General features: G+C 39.8%; 1 protein-coding gene across 1 annotated transcript; it reads left to right on the top strand.

Moving 5' to 3' along the window:
- Positions 1–23,407: 23,407 nt before the first annotated feature.
- On the top strand, positions 23,408–23,881 carry LOC111876080 (uncharacterized). Its single transcript, XM_023872609.1, has one exon. It carries the CDS (start codon positions 23,408–23,410, stop codon positions 23,879–23,881), a length of 474 nt encoding a protein of 157 aa, XP_023728377.1.
- Positions 23,882–24,126: the final 245 nt, after the last annotated feature.

The following is a 24,126-nucleotide window of genomic DNA, read 5'->3' as shown; positions in this document are numbered from 1 at the left end:
TTCGTTATAACTCGGATTTCGGCATTCTTTATATCTTCGAAATCCTTGTTTCGACCACTACATCTTTATGCAAAGATATCGGGCTTATATCATACTTTAATTTTGACACTTATTTTATTCTTAATTCATTAAATTATAATAATTAAGAAAATAAACACATAATTCACATAATACTCAAATATTTCATCATTAATACTCCAAAAAGAGTTACAAGGGTTAACCTAGACGATTACATCAATGATAATGCCTAGCCTGGAAACGCGGGCGTTACAATTCTCTCCCCCTTAGGATGATTCCGTCCTCGGAATCACACATTAACAAATAAATGCGGATAGCGATTTAACATGTCACTCTTCGTTTCCCAAGTGAGATTTGGCCCATTCGAATGTTTCCAACGGACAAGCACTAATTCGACCATCTTGCGTCGAAGCTTCTTAGTCTTTCGGTCAACAATTGCCTCAGGTTCTTCAATTAACCTCTTGTTTTCATCAATTCTCAATTCAGAAATTGGAATTATATCGGGAACTTCTCCCGTGAACTTCTTCAAATAACACACATGAAAAGTGTTGTGAATTCCATTCAGTTCTTCGGGTAATTCGAGCTTGTAAGCTTGGTTCCCAATCCTCCGAAGAACTTTAAACGGTCTAATAAACCTTGGACTCAACTTTCCCCTTTTACCAAATCTTATAAGTCCCTTCCACAGCGAGACTTTAAGCAAAACCGAATCTCCAACTTTGAAGGTCATTGGCCTTCGCTTCTTGTCAGCATAGGTCTTTTGACGATCTTGAGCTGCTAACATTCTTTCTCTAATTATTTTCAACTTTTCAGCGGTTTGATGGACCATCTCGGGACCCATAAATTGCTTTTCCCCAGCCTCAAGCCAACAAGACGGCGTACGACACTTCTGTCCGTACAAAGCTTGATAAGGTGCCATCTTTATGCTCGAGTGAAAACTATTATTGTAGGAAAATTATACCAAAGGTAAATGTTCATCTCAATTACCTAGGAATTCCAGGGTACATGCTCTCAGCATATCTTCAAGTGTTTGTATTGTTCTTTCACTCTGACCATCAGTCTGCGGATGGTAAGCTGTACTTAAACACAACTTGGTACCCATTTCCTCTTGTAGACTTTTCCAAAATCGTGAGGTGAAACGGCTGTCACGATTCGACACAATCGTTAACGGAACACCGTGAAGTCTCACAATTTCCTTCACGTAAGAACATGCAAGCTTTTCCATAGACCATTTCTCATTGGCTGCTATGAAATGCGCACTCTTAGTAAATCGATCAACGACCACCCAAATCATGTCATGACCACTTTTTGTTTTGGGCAGTTTAGTGACAAAATCCATCGCAATGTCTTCCCATTTACCCATAGGCACAGGTAAAGGTTCTAAACTCCCATATGGTTTCTGATGTTGTGTCTTGACTCTCGCACAAGTCACGCACTCGGCCACATACTTTGCAACATCAAGCTTCATCGTCGGCCACCAGTAGTAGGGTTTTAGGTCCCTATACATTTTAGTGCTACCGGGATGAATTGAGTACATAGTCTTGTGAGCTTCTTCCATCAGAAGATCTCTTATCCCTCTGGACTTAGGTACCCAAATACGACCTAGGAACACCTTCAGTCCATGACCGTTTGTATCAAACACCAACGTTTTTCCCAAATGTTCCTCCTTTCGGTCATTCTTCTCAGAAGCTTCCTCTTGAGCTTTCTTTATACTTCCCACAATTGTCGAGACAACTTCAATTCTCAACGCTCTTGGCCTCTTCCTTTCAAGATTGACTTTCCGACTAAGAGCATCAGCAACAACATTAGCTTTACCAGGGTGGTAAAGTATCTCACAATCGTAGTCCTTAAGTAACTCTAGCCAGCGTTGTTGCCTCATATTTAACTCTTTCTGATTGAAGAGATATTGGAGACTCTTATGATCAGTGAAAAGTTTACACTTCGTGCCATAGAGGTAATGCCTCCATATTTTCAGAGCAAAAACTACCGCTGCCAACTCCAAATCATGAGTCGGGTAATTCTTTTCATGCTCCTTCAACTGTCGAGACTCATATGCTATCACCTTTTCTCTTTGGGTCAAAACACAACCCAATCCAACCCCAGACGCATCGCTATAAACAGCGAAATCTTCAACTCCATCGGGTAAAGAAAGTATCGGTGCCTCGCATAGCTTCTTCTTTAGCTTCTCGAATGCTTCTTTATGCTTATCAATCCAAGCATAAGTAGCTCCTTTGTGGGTCAAAGCTGTTAATGGAGTAGCAATTGAAGAAAAGCCTTGGATAAACCTTCGGTAATATCCGGCTAATCCTAAAAAGCTTCGGATCTCTGTGGGAGTTTTCGGTTGTTCCCACTTCATTACAGCTTCAATATTTGCTGGATCAACCATTATCCCTTCCTGGTTGACCACGTGACCCAAGAATTGGACTTCTCGAATCCAAAAATCACATTTGGAGAACTTCGCATACAACTTCTCATTCTTCAAGACTTCCAGCACTTCTTGCAAGTGTCTGCCATGCTCCTCTTCGCTTTTCGAGTAAATCAGAATGTCGTCTATGAACACTATCACGGATTTATCAAGGAACAGATTACAAACCCTATTCATGAAATCCATGAATGCTGCCGGAGCATTGGTTAGTCCAAACGACATAACCAAGAACTCGTAGTGTCGATATCTAGTTCTGAATGCAGTTTTCTCGATATCTTGCTTTCTTACTTTTAGCTGATGATATCCTGACCTTAGATCGATCTTCGTGAAATAGCTTGAACCTTGCAATTGATCAAACAGGTCATCAATCCTTGGCAATGAATATCTATTCTTTATTGTTGCCTTGTTTAGCTCTCTGTAATCGATGCACATTCTCATACTTCCATCTTTCTTCTTCTTTACAAATAACACCGGAGCTCCCCAGGGTGATGAACTAGGTCTAATGAAACCTTTGTCCAATGACTCCTGAAGTTGCATCATCAGCTCCTTCATCTCCATCGGTGCTAATCAGTACGGTGCTTTTGCTATTGGCGTGGTTCCTGGTAACAAGTCTATTCTGAACTCTACTTGTCTATCAGGTGGTAATCCAGGAAGATTTTCAGGAAATACTTCCGGATAATCACACACCACTGGAATACTCTGCATCACCTTCTTTTCCTTCTTAGCATCGATCACGAATGCTAAATATGATGTACACCCCTTGGTCAAACACTTTCTGGCTTTCATTAGGGTAATGATTCCAGACTTTACTCGCCGTTTGTCTCCATACACCATAAACGATTCCTTCCCAGGTGGGTTTACTTTTACTATCTTCTTCTTGCATAAAATTTCGGCATCATTGGCGCTAAGCCAATCCATTCCCAAAACGATGTCGAAACCATTAAGTTCGATAGGCAATAATTCCTCATGAAACTTATTCCCATTAAGGTCGATTAAGATGCTTTTCATACGATGGCTAACAGGTACAAACTTGCCACTAGCAACTTCGACTAATAAAGCATTATCTAGTCTATTAACAGGCAAAGCTAGTTTTCTACCAAACTCATGCGAAATAAAGGAGTAGTTGGCTCCAGAATCAAACAAAATTTGAGCAGGTAATTCGTTTACGAGAAAGGTACCTGAAGCGACATCAACTTCATCTTTCGCAGCTTCAAGTGTCATCTGGAAGGCTCTCGCCTTCGGCTTTGGTGGAATGTTGGGCTTAGCTGCCTCCTTCTTCTTCGGACAGTCTTTCAAAATGTGCCCCTCTTCATTACAACCAAAACACATCCTTTTGTTGTTCGGACACTCATTGGCAAAATGCCCAATTTTTCCGCACTTGTAGCAGGTTACATCCTCACTACATTTTCCAAAGTGCTTTTTCTTACACTTATCACACCACTTCGCTTCGCCTCCTTTTCCTCCACCAAGCTTTTTCGAATCAGATTTCGAAAATTTGCTTTTCTTACCGGAACCAGATGTTCCCTCAAACTTTCCCTTCTCACCAACCTCAACCTTGTCGGTGGTTCTCCTCTTAATCATGTTCTGAACAGACTTGGCAGCCCAGATAGCTACCTCTAGAGTGTGTGCCTGACGTACTGGCACCTCGTACTCCCATGGGAGTCCCTTCGCATACCGGTCCACCTTTTTCAGCTCGTCTGGGACGATACGCAAGGCAAACTCCATCTTATCGGTGAAGTTATTGGTATATTCATCAACTGACATGCTGCCTTTCGTCAATGCAAAAAACTTATTCTCCAATTCCAGTAGATTTTGAGCCGAGCAGAACTTGCGCTTGAAATGCGCCAAGAACTCTGCCCATGTTAATTGCAGTGGCTCATTAGGGCTTAACGTCTTCCCTAGAGTGTTCCACCAACGAACGGATCCACCTCGGAATTGACGCACTGCATAGATAGTCTACAACTTGCCTCTGCAGCCACAAGTCATGAAGGCTAACTCCATTTCGGAGATCCAATCCATAACTCCAATCGGATCCTCATCCACGATAGATATTCAAATCATCCTTATCACTCTGAAATGTTTACATGCTAGTTCTAATATCGTAGACGTACGCTTAGAATCCTACACACATAAGGTTTCCAGATCCGGTCGGCAACATACCATAGATCCGAACAAATAATATCACATATGACAACATATAACATTTAGCACATAAAAGCATTTTAGGCAACCCTCCTAAAATAAACTAGTGCTCGTGTCTAAAATATCACAAACACACATCTCAAAATTTCACTTAGCATTCTAAGTTTAAGTCTAGAAATCCTACAAATTCCTAGTTCGCTTAAACTAATGCTCTGATACCAACTGTGACATCCCCAAAATCTCGGCCAGAAAAGACCGATTTTCATTTATGCTTTTAAAATAATTTCAGAGTAAATCCTTTTGATTTGAAAGAGTTGCGGAATTTGTTCCCAAAAACAAAACGTGATAAAATAATATTTACCAAAGCATTTCATAAAGAAATGTATTTTCATTATATAATCAAAACTCGGGATGTCATGTTCCGATATAGACCATAAAGCATAAATGATAACGTTACAAGTCATTCAACAAATATATACATATACAGACTTGTAAACAAAACAACTTGATGATTCATCCATCTTATGCCCTTCCGCCACTTCCTGTAATACAAATAAAACTGAGTGGGTCAGGCTTGGGAGCCTGGTGAGCATATAGGGTTTTCAACCCACAATAAATAATTATATTTAATTTCCACCAACCAACAATAACCCAACTACCCATTCCCATTATTCTCACTTTACGTCCCTAAGACAACTAACATAAGGGACCTAGTCTAAGAATATTTCATCAGGGCGACAACACATGCTTCGGGGGTTCCTCAGCAATATAAGTCAAATAAGGCAACCATGAGGGGGATGGAATACAGCGAATGAACACCCAAGTTCATTAACACCTATAGGTTATGAGCCTGCTAGCGTTCCACTGGACTGTCTAGAAAAGTCCGTGGTCGTCATCTAAATTCCGCTAGATGACTGGATCAAAACAACATCGAGGCCTCTCATCTGTTTATTACACACCAACTATCTACCCATGTTCTACCCGACATATTAGTAGATAAAAATACAGATTTTTATACATAGTTTAAAACCTGTATGGCATTTTCATTCAATACACGTTCCACATAACAGATGAGGCACACCCACATAACACATATTTCATAGAGAATAAATAAGATCTATGAGATAGAAGAAAGTGAATATACATTCACACACAGAACAACAAAATATACACATAACACGTATTTCGTATAAAATACTTCATAATTATGCATTAGAAGAAAGTAACTACACACTCACTTGATCAGAAGATGATCGGACAACACTAAGGCTTGTAGAAGTAGTATTCTTCGGCAGATCTGGAAGATCTTCACAAAAACCGGACTCCTCGCGGGCAGAGCTTCGGCTCGGGAATCTTACTTCCCAGGATCTTCGGGACCTCGGGACTTGCTTCGGGGCTCGGGAATGATACCGGGGCATCGGGATAATTCTTGCACGAAAAACGATGCAAAAACGCGAGAAAAAGGGAAGAAATGAGCAATGAAGTCGGTTGCTCTCGACCTCCTTTTATAGGGGCTGGAACTTCAAATTACAATGGGCATAATATGAAATTACGCTGGGCATAATGACGATAAGGTCGCTGACTCCCCCAAGGATAATATCGGTTAATACATATATATTTAAATTAAATATCGAAAATATTTAATAAACTTTAAAAATTCATATCTTCTTCATACGAACTCCGTTTTCGACGTTGTTTATATCCACGCGTAGGTGAGACTACGATCTACAACTTTCGTTTAGACTCCATCGGCTAATTTTGAATTTATTTTTATTATTTATTTTTAGTAGGCCGGGACAGGAAATTTCCGTTATAAAATCATAACTTCTTCATCCGACGTCCGTTTTCGCCTATCTTTTTATCGTTTTACTACAATTAATGAGATCTTCGATTCTCATTTAGATTGTTTCGGCTAAAAACCGCTCGGTCTCAAATCGAGTATTCGGGCTGCATACTGCAAAGTCGAAACTTCGAAAAATCATAACTTCCTCATACGAAGTCAGATTTGGGCGTTCTTTTTATGCACGCTCTCGGTTTAACGAACTCTACGACTTTCGTTTAGATCACTAAGGCTAAATATCGCTCTAACGTAAATTTCACTTTTTACATCATTCAGCGTTGCCGGTTCTGTCGCGAAACTTCGACAGGTCATAACTTCTTCGTTATAACTCGGATTTCGGCATTCTTTATATCTTCGAAATCCTTGTTTCGACCACTACATCTTTATGAAAAGATATCGGGCTTATCTCATACTTTAATTTTGACGCTTATTTTATTCTTAATTCATTAAATTATAATAATTAAGAAAATAAACACATAATTCACATAATACTCAAATATTTCATCATTAATACTCTTAAAAGAGTTACAAGGGTTAACCTAGACTATTACATCAATGATAATGCCTAGCCTGGAAACGCGGGCGTTACAATAAGAACTTGATAACTCAAACTCCTTGCAAAATGGGTAGAGATTCAAGATCCAAGACATCCTTCTCCAAGCTTAGAACTTCAAGATCTTTTAACTCTTTCATAATGCATAAAAATGACCACCAAACTTCTTCCAAAGCTCTAAAGTATGACAATGGAGGCTACAACACGATTTAGGGTTTAGACAACAATGGAGGTTGATAAGGAGGCCAGCCCAAGGAGATCAAGGCCTTTAAATAAGGTGCAACACCCTAAAAATTAGGGGTTCCTTCCCAGCCACCAACTCGCCAAGTTGAGGCACCTCAACTTGTTGAGTTGGCTCATTTAATCCCGCGAATCTTCCATCAAAAACACGTAGATTTGGCTCCTCCAACTCGCTGATTTCAACTCGAATAAGGCTAATTCTCAACAATTTCTCTGCAAGATTTCGGTTGTTACGACTCTCCCCCATTTAAATTAGATTTCGTCCTTGAAATCCATCCTTACCTTTCTTAATACGCCAAACAATCCAAGAAGCACTACCACAACCCGGGAATACTACAACGTTCTCAAGGCAACTAAAACCAACCCTAGCGAAACTCACCAAACCTGAAGAAGAATGACCCTTAAACCCTTACAGAAAAACCACCTATACCTTTCCTGAAACCCGAAATCTCAAATTGATCTGTCTTCCTGACAGACCGCCCACTCTGAACCGCAATCAACCAAATCCATAAGAATACCAGACTAGACAACGTACTTTTCACCCAACTTTTCTTGATGCTCATATAGGAACAAAATCACCAATCATATACAGTTGCATAACACTTACACTTGACAGAAGGCTTAGATAATCCTTCGAGTAGAAGATTCGTCCCTGAAATGGTTAAACTCATATGAGATATGCGCTACAGGGTCTAATCAGCCACTCTGAGATTATTTAATCCAACTGCAAGCGACTAAACATAAGCCCCGAATAACAAGCGACTCCACACAATCCCAAATCATTGAAACCACTCTGACTCATCTTGCTGCTACCTTGCTGCTTTCCAAACGCAACCGAGACCTCCATGGTTCCAACTTGTCTGCCAATTACCCAAACACCGAACACCTACCTAATTGTTGAGTCAAAAGACAAACACACACCGTAGATTCCGAACACCTACCCGAAAGAAGATCTCGACTGACAGAACTGCCGCAAAACACCTCACCACCAAATCCACTTCTCTAGATTCCGAACATGCTGTGGTTCCTCCACAGATAGTACCATCCGAAGACACAAGATAATGGCTCGATCTATCATCATACTAAGCCCATTCCTTACTCTTGAACCATGCGATTGATTCCTTTGGCATAAAGATACCCCAAATTCTTATTCCACTGAAACAAAAACCCTGCACAAAACATGTGCGATACCTAACTCGAGATTTTACCTGAAAACGATTTGATACCCCACTTATAACCCAACATCCACGAATCTGCACCTGCACTTCGCACCACAACCTTCTGATTACCAAAACCCTTTACCTAACTAATAAATAAGTATTCCCAAACCATCTCTGAGAGTACTAGTCTCACACCTGGTCCAACCACCAGGTTCCCAAGAGTCCAACAACAAGGCTGCCCAACCTAAAACCCTCTGCGTCACACACTGATTACCCACATGATCGTGCAACTCAAGATCAAAACCCTTGACCCAACGGGCTCTACCAGTTCCAACCAGAATTTCCATAATCAGACGGGGCTCACCCATGGATCCCAGAGATCCTCAACCTAGAACGGATAATAATTCCTCGACAACCATGGCCAGTGTGCCCAAGGCACGAACTGATTCCTCTTCCATGCTCGTGACCATCACATAAATAGTATATTTTGAACTGATGAATGCTACGATCCTATCACAACCTTAGAATACTTCTATCCAACCATGCTTACCAACCATGGACTCACCACACTCAAACCATCACCACACCACACATCCTGAGTTGAATCATGTAAACCATCATGAGTTCGGGTCACTCATTCGAATTCTTACCGTCCACTATGCATAGCCAAGACGATGCCGACCAGCGGTTGGAAGTTTCCTGAACTCCCACCAACACAACTTAAGTCTAAACAACCACTTATTTCTCCCCCACTTGGACTCAACGATGCCCTCTTACCTCTTAAACCTTATGGATCTCTGATCCATCTCCCTCAAATAGCATGAACCGCCCATACCCTACGCTAAACAATACTAGCGCTCTATTGCTAGCCAAACACAATGATCACCCAACTCTGGAAATCCTGAAGAATACTCTTTGAAATCTTAACCAATCGGATAATCCCAATCACCTCCCATGATATGCTTTTACTGAAGAAATACAAGAACAAATACAGATTTACCATCATCATACCACTGCATAGGAACCGGTGAATGCTACGAGCCTCCCCACAGTCTTACAATAATTCTGCCCCAACTGATTGCTAGTGAATGCAACGACCACCTCGCAATCTTACAACACTTCCACCTTACCAACCACCCAAAACCTTACCACCGATCTATCAGATCGAACATACCTAAAGTTGAGTGCACACTCGACCGAACACCCAAACTGAACTCAATTCATGACTGAAACCCCAACTTGGTTACCTAAAGCATGCTATCAAGCACCAATAGGACGCGATTCAAATGTTGGGAAGTCTCCCAAACTCCCAACTCGCACAACCCTCAAACCAAACAATGATAGTTTCATTTTATTTACTTCTTTTTATGGTTTATTTTAGCATATTATATCCATAACTTTGTTAATTTTCATGCATATTTTCCTTTTTGTTACTTTATGACCATTTCGGGTACCTTCTAGTTTTGTGAGCTTAATTACAGATTTTAAGGAGATTAACGGAATGGGATCTTTAGGAAGCGATTGGGCTTAGAAGATGTCAAGGATCTTGGGCTTTATAATAATGGAAGTTAATGCATGGAGCGGGCTTGATGATTATTTGAAGGCTTGGAGAAAATGATGTTTGAATTTGCAAATACCAGAAGAATATTCGAGCGTGTGAGGATTATTAATCAGGTGAGATTACGAGCTATGGGTTATTTTGAAAAGCTAAATTGGGCTTAAAATGAAGAAAAATTGAAGAAAAATGGGCTGGGAGATTATTGGACTTGATCTGGGCCTGTGGGATATGCTTTAGAGGCCCAAAAACTCAAAGAAGCCCATATCAGGCACTACCCGCACAACAGCACGCGGGTCGCGCAAGGCCCTATAGGGGCATTTCCGGGATTTCTTGTTTTGAGCTATATGGGGAAGGTTTGTGTGCCACTTTTCCATACTCTTGGACATCTGATTTTTGAACATTCTCTCCGGAGTTTTGAATACTTTTGATGGCCTAGAACACCTCAAGAACATCATCCTTTTACCTCTTGATTCTTATTAAATGTTTGGTACAATCTTCTCTAACTTTGTTTTCTTGAGTTTAGCCATGCTTGGCTAAACAAATCTTGGTTGACTTTTGTTGAATCCTTTGAACTTTTGTTGAAGGTTGAAGAATCCATGAACTTGTTCTTAAATCTTTATGGGAATGTTTTGTATTTTAACATATTATCACTACTTGTATGTTTTTATTCATGAGTTTAAATGTGTTTGTGGTGATTAGTTGGCTAATTTCTTGATTAAGTAAAGGATCCTCAAATTAGCAAGCAACAAATGATTTTTTTGTTGTTTTTGCTTCACACAATCATAAAAACATATCCTCCAACATGTTAGTGAAAGCATTTGACTCCTCTTGGATTTGGTGACTTTTTGGTTCTTAATGGTAGTTCACTTTCACTAATTACATGCTTAATGGAAATTATGACTTTGACTATGGAAATTGTTATGAGATTCTCTAACCATTTTAACAACTAAGAAATGTCTAGGTAATCTCAAGCTTCTTGGATTACTATAGCCAAATTAAAGATTTAAATCAAGTATTGCACCATTGGATTCTAATGATATGTTCATTAAAAGTCAAAGTGAGAAAACCTTAAGTCAACCATCATTTTCTTATTGATTATACACCAAACTCTTATTTTTGTTGAAATTATTTATTTAAATATTAGTTTAATTCTAGTTTATTTCAATTATTTCAAAAGACAAAACCCCCTATTTTTAAACTATTGTCATTTTACAAGTATTTATACAAAGAGATTTTTCATAGTGTTATAAAATTGAACCAATCTCCGTGGATTCGATCCCTTTACCACTATACACTATTTTAGTGTGTAATATTTAGGGTTATTAATTTTGTTAGCTTCGACAACCACCAAATTTTGGCGCCGTTGCCGGGGATTGGTTTATTTTTAATCAATTTGTTTCTCTATGCCCATATCTCAACGTACAGGTGCTTTGATTTATAATCCGGAAATTGAAAAAGAAGCATGACGTTTGGCGAAGGAAAAGAGAATAGAACGTGGTCAAACTTCTAATCCTCATGGGGATCCGGAGGTTGAAGCCATTTCATCAAGTGACACGGAACCCGATTCTAGTCCCGACCCTCGCCAAGAAATTCCTGAAACACCACCCCTGCAACAAAACCCACCCGTTATTGAACTAATTGCAATGGCAGACGGAGGATAAGCTCCTGAAAGAACTTTGAGGCAAATGATGGAAACTGATGTTACACAAACTCCAACCGATATCAATTATCCCATTTTAGAAGGAGGTTTAGAGTTGAAGTCAAGTTTAGTCCATCATCTTCCAACTTTTCATGGATTAGAAAATGAAGACCCTCATAAGCACTTAAAGATGTTTCACATTATTTGCATTAGTATGAAGCCACAAGGGTCAACCGATGACCAAATCAAGTTAAAGGCATTCCCCTTTTCATTGGCCAATAGAGCAAATGATTGGTTATTCTATCTTCCCCAGGGTCAATCTACTTATGGACCGACATGGCAAAAGCTTTTTTTGATAAGTTTTATCCCACTTCAAGAGTCTCAAGTCTTAGAAATGAGATTTATGGAATCCGCCAAGTTCAAAATGAGACTTTTCATGATTATTGGGAGAGGTTCAACAACTTGTGTTATAGTTGCCCACAACACCAAATTCTGGAACAACTCCTCATTCAACACTTCTATGAGGGATTTTTGCCAATGGAGAGAAGACTAGTTGATGCCTCAAGTGGTGGAGATGTCTTTAGCAAAACTCCACAACAAACAAGACAACTCTTCAATACCATATCCGTAAATTCACAACATTTTGGCCCGCACCAAGATATGAAGAGAGAGACTCAACAAAAAGTCAATGAAGTGGGGACATCAAATCTCAACTCTCAAATCAAATATTTAACCTCCATTGTTCAAAAGCTAGCCATGGGAAAAACTCCACAAGTGATGGTTTGTGGAATATGTGCAACAATGAGACATCCTACGGATATGTGTCCCATTCTCCAAGAAGATGCGGAACATGTGAATGCCACAGGAGAATTCCAGAATTACCACAACAAACATCTGGTTACCAAAATGCTTACAAATCAAGTTGGAAGCCAAATCCTAACATAAGCTACAACCCAAGACCATTACCTCAAAATGCATTGGTTAGACCTTCCAACCCACCACAACAACCTCACTACCAACATCCACAACCACACTATCAACCCAAACCGCACCCTCCACATCATCAGCATCAACCTTGAAGAACAAATGGGAGATATATTTACATCCATAAGCAAGTTGGAGTCCCGTGGCAAACTCCCTTATCAAACCGAAAAGAACCCAAATGTTAATTTGGTGACTTTGAGAAGTGGTAAACAAACCGAAGAAAGTAGTTCAAAGAAGAAGCCAATGGAAGAGGGGGAAGAAATAGAAATCACTCCCGTTGAAGATCCTGTTGTTGAGAATGCTACACAAGTTGGAGTTCTAAAGAAGATTACCCCTCTAGTGACTCCAATAGCCACTCAAAGGCCATTCCCCTCCCGACTTGCAACTTCAAAGAAGAAAATGGAGGAGAAAGAGATTTTGGACACCTTTCGAAAGGTGGAAGTAAACATCCTTGTACTTGATGCAATCAAGCAAATCCCTAGATACACAAAGCTTTTGAAGGAGCTTTGTACCAACAAGAGGAAGTTGAAGGGAAACGAGAAAATCTCAATGAATGAAAATGTATACGCGATTTTACAAAGGAAACTTCCACCCAAATGCAAAGATCCCGGAATGTTTACGGTTCCTTGCAAGATTGGGGATGTCACTTTTAGTAGTTCCATGCTCGATCTTGGTGCTTCTATCAATGTCATGCCCTATTCGGTGTATGAATCATTGAATGTCGGACCTCTAAGTGAAACCGGTGTCATAATTTCTCTTGCGGACAAATCAAGTGTCTTTCCTAAAGGTTTTTTGGAAGATGTTTTGGTGCAAGTGAACCAATTGGTCTTCCCGACGGATTTTTATGTGATTGATCTAGATGAGCAAGTGTTCTCCAAATCGGATCTAATCTTACTTGGGAGACCATTTTTGAAGACGGCTAGGACAAAGATTGATGTATATGCGGGAAGTTTGACAATGGAGTTTGATGGTGAAACAATAAGGTTTAATATCTATGATGCTATGAGATATCTGTTGGGTTTTAGCCATAAGAACTTTCCTATGTGCGCATGCAAAACCCTAATGCTTGGATCTAGGCTTTCTAATAAACATGCATTGAATCCAAGTCTTCTAATGACTAATTGGGTTAAATAACAACATTGAAACAGATCTAGAATCATACCTTTGAGTTCCTTGTTGATCTTGAGGTCTTGGAGCTTCTAGAGTCACAAGTGTCACTCCTCTAATGGCTTACAAACACCAATAGCAATAAGAATGATTTAGGAGAGAGGAGAGGGAAGGAATTCGACCAGAGGTTCCTTGCTTTAGGAGATGTATCGAATTCCCTATGCCATAGAGTCTATTTATACTTGTAGACTCCTTAAGGGTTACAACCTAAACCCTAATTGGATAATCTTCTCTTAAGGCTATCCAAATCCATTCCTAAGATAAGCATATGGACGATTTTAGCTATCCTAAACCTCTTAGAATTCGTCCATACCATATCTAAATGGAATTACAGTCTAAAGCTTAACTATCAATCAATTGACAGTTTATACCCCTTTATTTAATTAATCTCTTTAAGTCACCAAATTAATTCTAATTAATTCTATGACTTATATTAATCAAATAACAATATATTATTCATTATATTATTCACATAATATATTAATAATATTTACTCTCTCTTAATAAATCATCCTATCAAGTTGCTATGGTGAAGGCAACCCACAAGGACCATGCACAACCGGATCAAATACTTGCCTAATATAGTTGCAGCCTTAGACACTATTCCAACAGTCTCCCACTTGGATAAGTCTAGTAACTATACAAGTACAATTCGGTTTGCAATCATAGCTCTCAAAGACGCTGTCAACTCTGATCTAATCAATCTTGTTCTTTAGATAAGGGAACGTACAGTCCTCTGTTAGATATCATGCTGACAATCGTATGGAATGGTTAGTCAAGCATTTAGGTTTCTCGATCTCTGATTTATTTGACATAGAACTTAATCGAACACATCAATTCAGTTCTGACCGGGCCCGGCACATAAGTCAAATCAAATCATCGAGCGGCCGAGATATCGCTTTTACCTTCTTAGATAAAAGTTACAGATAAACTTCGACTTATATGCATTTACTTATTCATTAACCAACTATACACAACAATACGTTTTATAACACCAAGTTACTGATGCGTTTTCGTATTATCAATGTACAATCAATTAAAAAATAATAAACCATATATCTAGGTTTTAAGACTATATGATATTATCGTCTTGCGATCACCTTTTATATCGTATTCCACAAGGTGATTCCAGCAAGCGTGGGTTTATTCCAATGCTCAAAACTAGTTCATAAGCACTCATGAACGTTGCAGCAATCCTTTGCTATGTCTAACACCATTTAGACACTCTACACACCAATTCATGACAATCTTCTTTCATATCTACTCCCAACATATGAACGATTGTGGACCATTTGAATAATTCGATTATTCCTAATAAACTCAATTATTCTGGAAGTCAAAACATGCAAAGTGAAACAATAGCTAAACAATTAACATAAGATAGTATCATTACTCATAAATAAAACTCCTTTATTTAATCATCAAATGTCAATTTACATTTATCTATTACACGTTTCTAATACTATCTAATCTATGCTAATATCATCCTTCAGCCCAATACTCCTAGCATGTTGTAAGTGCTTAACCCTACTCAGTCCCTTCGTAAGCGGATCTGCTGCGTTATCTTCTGATGATATCCTCTTCACTACGAGTTGTCCTTCTTCTACACGATGTCTGATGAGGTGATATTTTCTGTCGATATGTCTTGATCTACCATGATCCCTCGGTTCCTTGGTTAAGGCAACCGCACCTTCGTTATCACAGAAAATCTCTATGGGCTCCTTTATGGCAGGTACGACTCCAAGATCACCGATGAAGTTCTTTAGCCATATTGCCTCCTTCGACGCTTCGCTCGCTGCAATGTACTCTGATTCGCACGTTGAATCAGCTACGGTCTCTTGCTTGGAACTCTTCCAGGTCACTGCTCCTCCATTTAGGGTAAAGACCCAGCCCGACTGCGAACGGTAGTTGTCCCTGTCGGTCTGAAAACTGGCGTCACTATACCCTCGCACCTTCAAGTCATCACTCCCTCCGAGGACTAAGAACCATTCCTTTGTCCTCCGAAGGTACTTAAGGATATTCTTCACCGCAATCCAATGTGCTTTGCCAGGATTCCCTTGATATCTGCTAACCATGCTCAAAGCGAAGGCTACATCAGGGCGAGTACAAGTCATAGCGTACATGATTGAGCCAACTGCGGAAGCGTATGGTACTCGGCTCATTTCTGCTATCTCAGCTTCGGTACTCGGACTTTGAGTCTTACTCAATTTGGCATTACTTTGTATTGGTAATTCTCCCTTCTTTGAGTTTTCCATACTAAAACGTTTCAGTACCTTCTCCAAGTAAGTGTTCTGACTAAGTCCAATTAGTCTCTTACTTCTTTCTCTCACTATCCTTATTCCCAAAATGTAAGAAGCTTCTCCGAGGTTCTTCATAGCGAAGCACTTCCCGAGCCAGGACTTAACTTCCCGCAGAGTCAGGATGTCGTTTCCTATGAGCAATATGTCATCGACATATAGGACGAGAAAGCTTACTATACTCCCACTGGCTTTGACATATACACAAGACTCGTCTTCGCTTCGTACAAATCCAAACTCTTTGACTTTCTCATCGAAGCAAAGATTCCATCTGCGAGACGCTTGCTTAAGTCCATAAATGGACTTCTCAAGCTTACACACTCTATTCGGATGCTTCGGATCCACAAACCCCTCGGGCTGAGCCATGTAAACATCCTCAGCCAACTTCCCATTAAGAAAAGCGGTCTTGACATCCATTTGCCAAATCTCATAATCATGAAATGCGGCAATAGCTAGCATCACTCTAATAGATTTAATCTTCGCAACTGGTGAGAAGGTCTCATCATAGTCAACTCCAGGAGTTTGAGTAAAGCCTTTCGCAACCAATCACGCTTTATATGTGTGTACGTTTCCATCCACGTCGGTCTTCTTCTTGAAGATCCATTTGCACCCAACGGTCTTACGTCCGGGCACATAATCAACCAAATTCCAAACTTGGTTATCATACATTGGATCTCGCTATCCATTGCCTCTTTCCATTTTGCAGACTCCGGGCCTGCCATGGCTTCCTTATAGCTATTAGGTTCATCAAGGTTTACTAGTGTACCATCAGTAATATACGTGTCCCCTTCGGTAGTAATATGAAAACCATAAAACTGGGGTAGAACTCTAACTCTATCGGAACGTCTAAGAGGTAAGGATTCGTCAATCGGTTCAACCGGAGTTTCCTCCTCGGGTTGAGTGCCAGCGGTAGAGGTTCCTTCATCTATCGACTCTTGAATCTCTTCAAGCTCGATTTGCCTCCCACTGTCTCCTTGGCTTATGAGTTCTCGCTCTCGGAAAACTCCTCTCCTTGCAACGAAGACAACATTGTCCTTCGGTCTATAGAAGAGATATCCAAAGGATGTCTGCGGGTAGCCGATGAAAATACATCGCTCACTTCGAGGTTCAAGCTTGTCGTGAGTATCTCGTCTTACGAAAGCCTCGCAACCCCAAACCTTGATATGTGCCAACGAGGGAGCTTTCCCTGTCCACATCTCGTGAGGTGTTTTGGCAACCTTCTTAGTAGGGACTCGGTTAAGGATATGGGCGGCAGTCTCTAAGGCATACCCCCAAAAAGAGATTGGTAGCGAAGCACGACTCATCATAGAGCGAACCATATCCAATAAGGTTCGATTACGCCTTTCTGCCACACCATTCAACTGTGGTGTCCTAGGAGGCGTCAATTGTGAAACTATTCCACACTCCTTGAGATAATCGTGGAATTCAAGACTTAGGTACTCTCCTCCTCGATCGGATCGAAGCATCTTGATTTTCCTGCCCAATTGATTCTCCACTTCATTCTTGAACTCTTTGAACTTTTCAAAGGTGTCTGACTTTTGCTTGATTAAGTAGATATACCCATATCTACTATAGTCATCGGTAAAAGTCACATAGAAGCGGTTCCCATCCTTCGTGGTTGATCTAAACGGTCCACACACATCGGTATGTATTAGGTCCAATAGACCTTCGCCCCTTTCACATGTATTCGTGAAGGGCGACTTAGTCATCTTTCCAAGCCAACAAGACTCGCATGTGTCATCTTCCCTAAGGTCGAATGAGTCCAACACTCCATCCTTTTGGAGTTGGGCTATGCGTTTCTTGTTGACATGTCCAAGACGACAATGCCACAAGGATGCTTTATCCATACTAGTGGAAGAATCAATATTCAAAACATCATTTCCTAAGTTATCAACAATCATAACGGTTTCATATATTCCATTACATGGTATAGCTTCAAAGTAAAAGACACCATTTAGATAAGCCAAAATAGAACCATTCTCATTATTAAAAGAAAATCTAAATCCTTGTCTATATAAACCATGAAATGAAATGATGTTTCTTGCCATTTCTGGCGAATAGCAACAATTGTTCAAATCTAAAACAAAACTATTCCTAAGCACTAAGGAATACACTCCAATCTTGGTCACAGGCGACGATCTTCTGTTCCCCATGATTAGATTGATCCTTCCTTGCTCCACATCCCTGCTTCTTCTTAGTCCCTGCACATTAGAACAAATGTGATAACCACAAACGGTATCAAGAACCCAAGAAATAGCATGATTAGAATCGTTAGATTTGATTGTATATATACCTGCGAAAGATGGCTTGATCTTTCCTTCTTTGATTGCTTGCAGGTAACCCGGGCAGCTTCTCTTCCAATGTCCTATCTTGTGGCAGTGGTGGCACTCTGCCTCCTTCGGGTTAGAGCAGGGCTTGGCGGGATCAACTTTGGTCCCACTAGAAGAGGCACCATCTCGGGCTTTCACCTTGCGATAGTTCTTCGATGAAGCTTTCCTCTTCTTTCCCTTCCCTTGTCCAATACCCAAGACAGGAGCAGCGGGCGGATTGGGAGTGGGTGCAACAGACTTGTCCTTGAAGTTGCTCTCAGCAACCCTCAAGAGACCTTGGAGCTTGCTTAGGGTGACCTCTTCTTTGTTCATGTGGTAGGTCATCCTAAATTGGTTGTACATCGGAGGCAAAGAGTGAAGCACCATGTCGATTGCCAAGTCTTCACCGAAGTCAACATTTAACTTGCGGAGGCGGTCAACATACCTTTGCATCTTTTGCACGTGCACGGTAAGAGATTCTCCATGACCCATCTTCGTGGAAATCATGTTAGTGAAAATCTCGTACCTCTCTTGTCTCGCGTTTTGGTGGTACCTCTCCAATAAGTCTTGATGAATCTCGTACGGGTACATGTCCTCGTAGGACTTTTGGAATTCGGAGTTCATGGTGGCGATCATGATGCAATGTACCTTCGTTGCATCTCGCTCATGAGTTTCAAAGGCGGTGATTTCGGCGGGAGTAGCAATTTCGGGGTTGATTTTCTCGAGCTTCTCATCGAGGACATACTCCTTATCCTCATAGCGAGCAATGGTGCGAATGTATCTTATCCATTCGCTAAAGTTCGTTCCATCGAAGGTGACCTTTTGGCAAAGGCTCATCAACGTGAAAGAACTAGCAGCAGCGTTGTTTGCGTTTGACATCTACAATTAGAAAAGGACAAAGATAGATTAGAATAGGAATCCCTAATTATCACCCAATAAGAAAATTAGGGCTAGGATCCAACAATAACATTTACATACTAGAAAAGGGATGCCGTAATCTAACATGCAAATAAATTGAAGGTAAGTGAATGACGATTCACTAATTCTCCATCATAAAACTTACACTATTAGTCCTAAGTGTTTTTGAGAATTCCTAGGTTCGGATGAGATTCATTGAAACTATTCAATGGCATGTTTAAATCTCGATATGCCCCTCTCGTTTGTGACTGGGATGCCGAGGATCACAAAGCGGGTGTGAATTACCATACAAATTCACATGGTGCCTTCATTGTAACCATCACCTATTCGATGTGCCGGTAAACCACACACGCTCCATCGAACTATGATAAACAATGAATCACCCTTTGCCACCTTCGCTTAGAACCAATTAGTGTGCCGGTAAACCACACACGCTCCACTAACATCTTAGCAAGGTGCAAAGTGTAATTTCATGGGATTGCATCAATTCACTTTTCCTAAAGTAACTAGGATTGGGAAATTTTAAAAAATATATGTAGTTACTTTATATTTCTTATTATACTTTTAATGAGAGAATGAGGTTGCCCTATCCTACCCGTTCGGCTAACGACCCTCCACCAATCAAGCAAGCGGTGGGTGTGAGTGTACACCCATTAAGCGTCATTTTATAGGACGCAACCTTATACCCACCTTATAGATCGACTTCGTGAATGAGGCCTACTAACGGTAAGACTAGCATTTAGTTATACATATATATATTATTCTAGTAATATCATATTTGTATAGTGTTGTATTTTAAAACTTTTAAAATCTAGTGTTTGAAATTTAAGTTGTCTAAATTAAAACTTTTAATCACAAAAGTAAATTTCAAAACATGAGGGTAGGTTTTAAACATTTAAAACATGGAGGATCAAATAACAAATAATTCCAATTAACAATTAATATCCTAATTATCTATATTTGATTTATTCAAGATTTCTTTGAAAGATAATTACCAAAATAGTCAAAATAATTAATTAATTATCATATAAGGAATTAAATATTTTATTATAAGATAAATATCTTCAATTAGATCAAGATTGCAGTTATATTTATCATAAAAACGAATTAACATTGATCTAATTAGTTTATGGAAAGTTTAGATAAGATAATCACAAAGAAATCCCGAATCTGGCCATTCCTGGCCATTCCTGACGCTTGGGACTCGCCGAGTCAGTGACACAGAAACCAAAAAATCGAATTTTGCAGGTTTGTTTCAGTTAATCAAGCAACAATTTAAAGAAAACCAAGCTATGCTCTGATACCACTGTTGGGTTTTAGCCATAAGAACTTTCCTATGTGCGCATGCAAAACCCTAATGCTTGGATCTAGGCTTTCTAATAAACATGCATTGAATCCAAGTCTTCTAATGACTAATTAGGTTAAATAACAACATTGAAACAGATCTAGAATCATACCTTTGAGTTCCTTGTTGATCTTGAGGTCTTGGAGCTTCTAGAGTCACAAGTGTCACTCCTCTAATGGCTTACAAACACCAATAGCAATAAGAATGATTTAGGAGAGAGGAGAGGGAAGGAATTCGACCAGAGGTTCCTTGCTTTAGGAGATGTATCGAATTCCCTATGCCATAGGGTCTATTTATACTTGTAGACTCCTTAAGGGTTACAACCTAAACCCTAATTGGATAATCTTCTCTTAAGGCTATCCAAATCCATTCCTAAGATAAGCATATGGACGATTTTAGCTATCCTAAACCTCTTAGAATTCGTCCATACCATATCTAAATGGAATTACAGTCTAAAGCTTAACTATCAATCAATTGACAGTTTATACCCCTTTATTTAATTAATCTCTTTAAGTCACCAAATTAATTCTAATTAATTCTATGACTTATATTAATCAAATAACAATATATTATTCATTATATTATTCACATAATATATTAATAATATTTACTCTCTCTTAATAAATCATCCTATTAAGTTGCTATGGTGAAGGAAACCCAAAAGGACCATGCACAACCGGATCAAATACTTGCCTAATATAGTTGTAGCCTTAGACACTATTCCAACAATATCCTAGTGATGTTTCATATTTGTACTTTGTAGATGTTGTTGAGCCACTAACCCAAGAATTGTGTCTAATAGTGATGTGTTGGAAATGATTTTAAACAAGGGGTTTAATTTTGGGAAGCTAGCCGAACAATTAAAGCTTTATTCTTTGGATCCGGAGGTTGAGAAGTTGGTCATTACTTTAGAGATGAAGAAATCCACATGATTAGATGTCAAGCAAATTGAGTTTCCTCCAACCTGTACAAAGTTGCCACCATCCCTTGTTCAACCACCAGAATTGGAATTGAAGGTCCTACCTCAACACTTGAAATATGCTTACTTGGGCAAGAATGAGACTCTTCCAATTATCATTTCGACTCATCTAACTAAATTTGAGGAAGAGAAACTCCTCAAGGTGTTGAAGGAACACAAGGAAGCCATGTGTTGGACGATTAAGGATATCAAGGGATTGAGCCCCTTCAATTGTATGCACAAGATCTTGATGGAGGATGAATGCAAGGCGGGTCGGGATGCACAAAGAAGATTGAACCCGCCTATGATGGAAATTATGAAGAAAGAGATTTTGAAGCTCCTTGATGCGGGGATGATCTATCCAATCTCGGATAGTAAGTGGGTGAGCCCGGTTCAAGTCGTTCCAAAGAAGTCGGGAATCATGGTAGTCGAGAACAACAAAGTTATGGTGGTTCCCACCCGCGTGAAAAACGGGTGGAGAGTATGTATTGACTACCTGAAACTCAATGCAAGCACAATAAAAGATCATTTTCCATTACCTTACAATGACCAAATGTTAGAAAGTTTTGCCGGGAAATCTCACTATTGTTGTCTCGAAGGGTACTCTGGTTTTCACAAAATCCTAGTGGCACCGGAAGACCAAGAAAAGACAACATTTACATGTCAATTTGGCGCTTTTGCATATCAGAGAATGCCATTTGGATTGTGTAACGCCCCAGCCACTTTCCAACGTTGCATGGTTAGTATATTTTTAGAATATGTCGAGAACATAATTGAAGTTTTTATGGATGATTTTATGGTATACGGGAACTCTTTTCAAGAATGTTTGACAAATCTCACCAAAATTTTAAAAAGATGCATTGAAACGGATTTGGTTTTAAATTTTGAGAAATGTCATTTTATGGCGAGTCAAGGTCTTATTTTGGGTCACATTGTGTCAAAGAAAGGAATTGAGGTAGATAAGGCAAAAATCGATGTTATTCAAAGCTTACCCTACCCAACTTGTGTTCGGAAAATTCGCTCTTTTTTAGGTCATGTCGGATTCTACTGAAGGTTCATCAAGGATTTTTGAAAGATAACAAGACCAATGTGCCAAAACTTGCAAAAAGAGGTTGATTTTGAGTTTAATGAGGCATGCAAAGAATCTTTCGACAAGCTCAAAGAGCTGCTTACATCCGCTCCTATCATGCAAGCAATTATGCTATTGGCGCCGTTTTGGGTCAAAAGAATGGAAGAGCCTCCCATGTGATCTACTATGCATCAAGGACACTAGACAATGCTGAAAGCAACTACTCTACCACGGAGAAGGAGCTATTGGCCATAGTGTTCGCTTTGGAGAAGTTTAAGCAATATCTACTTGGTACCAAAGTTATTGTGTATTCGGATCATGCGACTCTCAAGTACTTGATGACAAAGAAATATGCAAAGCCAAGACTCATTTGGTGGATCTTATTATTGCAAGAATTTGATTTGGAAATCCGAGACAAGAGTGGATGCGAGAACCTTGTTGCCGACCACCTAAGCCGGATCACTTTGAATGAAACTCCTCTCCCGATGCAGGACGAGTTTCAGGATGAGCATCTCTTTACCCATACTCAATCTACTCCTTGGGCTTTGATTAGTGATCGATGGACACATTTCTGCAACAAGATGATGGAGGCTTTATTGTGAAAGTACAACGTGACCCATCGCGTCTCTACCGCCTACCACCCTCAAACGAATGGCCAAGCGGACGTTTCGAATCGTGAAGTGAAATCTATTCTTAAGAAAGCAGTGAATCCTACAAGAAAAGATTGGAGTTAGAGGCTTGATGATGCCTTGCGGGCCTATCGGATCGCTTACAAGACCCCGATAGGAATGTCCCCAATTAGGTTGGTTTTCGGAAAGCCATATCATCTTCCTGTCGAATTAGAGTACCGCGCATTTTGGGTGGTCAAGCAATGTAATTTCAATATTGATGAGGCGGGAAGACATAGGAAGCTTCAACTCCGAGAGCTAGAAGAATTGAGAAATAACTCCTATGAAAACTCAAGGATTTATAAGGAAAAAACGAAGTGCTTCCATGACAAGTCCATCACCCGGAAGCATATCGAACAGGGGCATAGGGTCTTACTTTACCATTCACGATTGAAGTTATTCCTGGGCAAATTAAGATCAAGGTGGATTGGCCCATTTGTTGTGATAAAGACCTTTGACCATGGGGCGGTGGAAATCCAAAGTGAAGAAACGGGACAAATTTTCAAAGTCAATGGGAACCGATTGAAGCCATTCTATGAAGGTTTTTATGCAAATGATCTTGAAATCATCCATTTGGATTTCCCGACGTGTTGAATCAAGCTAGAAGCACGTCTCGCCAAAGACGTTAAAGAGGGGCATTTTTGGAAAGCTTTATGCTTTCATGTTTTTACATTCGAATAAAGAATTTTTGAAGATGTTTTGATGTTTTTTTTGAGTTATTTTTGAAGCATTCAAGAGTTTCTAGGTGTTTGGGACCTTCCAAAGCTAAAATTAGTGAAGAAACAAAAGAAAACGGAGAAAATCGAAAACCGGGAGCTGCAGCCTGCGCGACCTGCGCA

This window comes from Lactuca sativa, chromosome 9 (assembly GCF_002870075.4).
Source record: "Lactuca sativa cultivar Salinas chromosome 9, Lsat_Salinas_v11, whole genome shotgun sequence".
In the NCBI taxonomy this organism is placed as follows: domain Eukaryota; kingdom Viridiplantae; phylum Streptophyta; class Magnoliopsida; order Asterales; family Asteraceae; genus Lactuca; species Lactuca sativa.
The sequence above is the reverse complement of the archived record's forward strand: the minus strand, read 5'-3'. Positions and strand labels throughout refer to the sequence as shown.

Bases quoted from the DNA above. Each gene is read 5' to 3' on its own strand.
- LOC111876080 (XM_023872609.1), top strand. From the start codon at position 23,408: ATGTCCCCAATTAGGTTGGTTTTCGGAAAGCCATATCATCTTCCTGTC.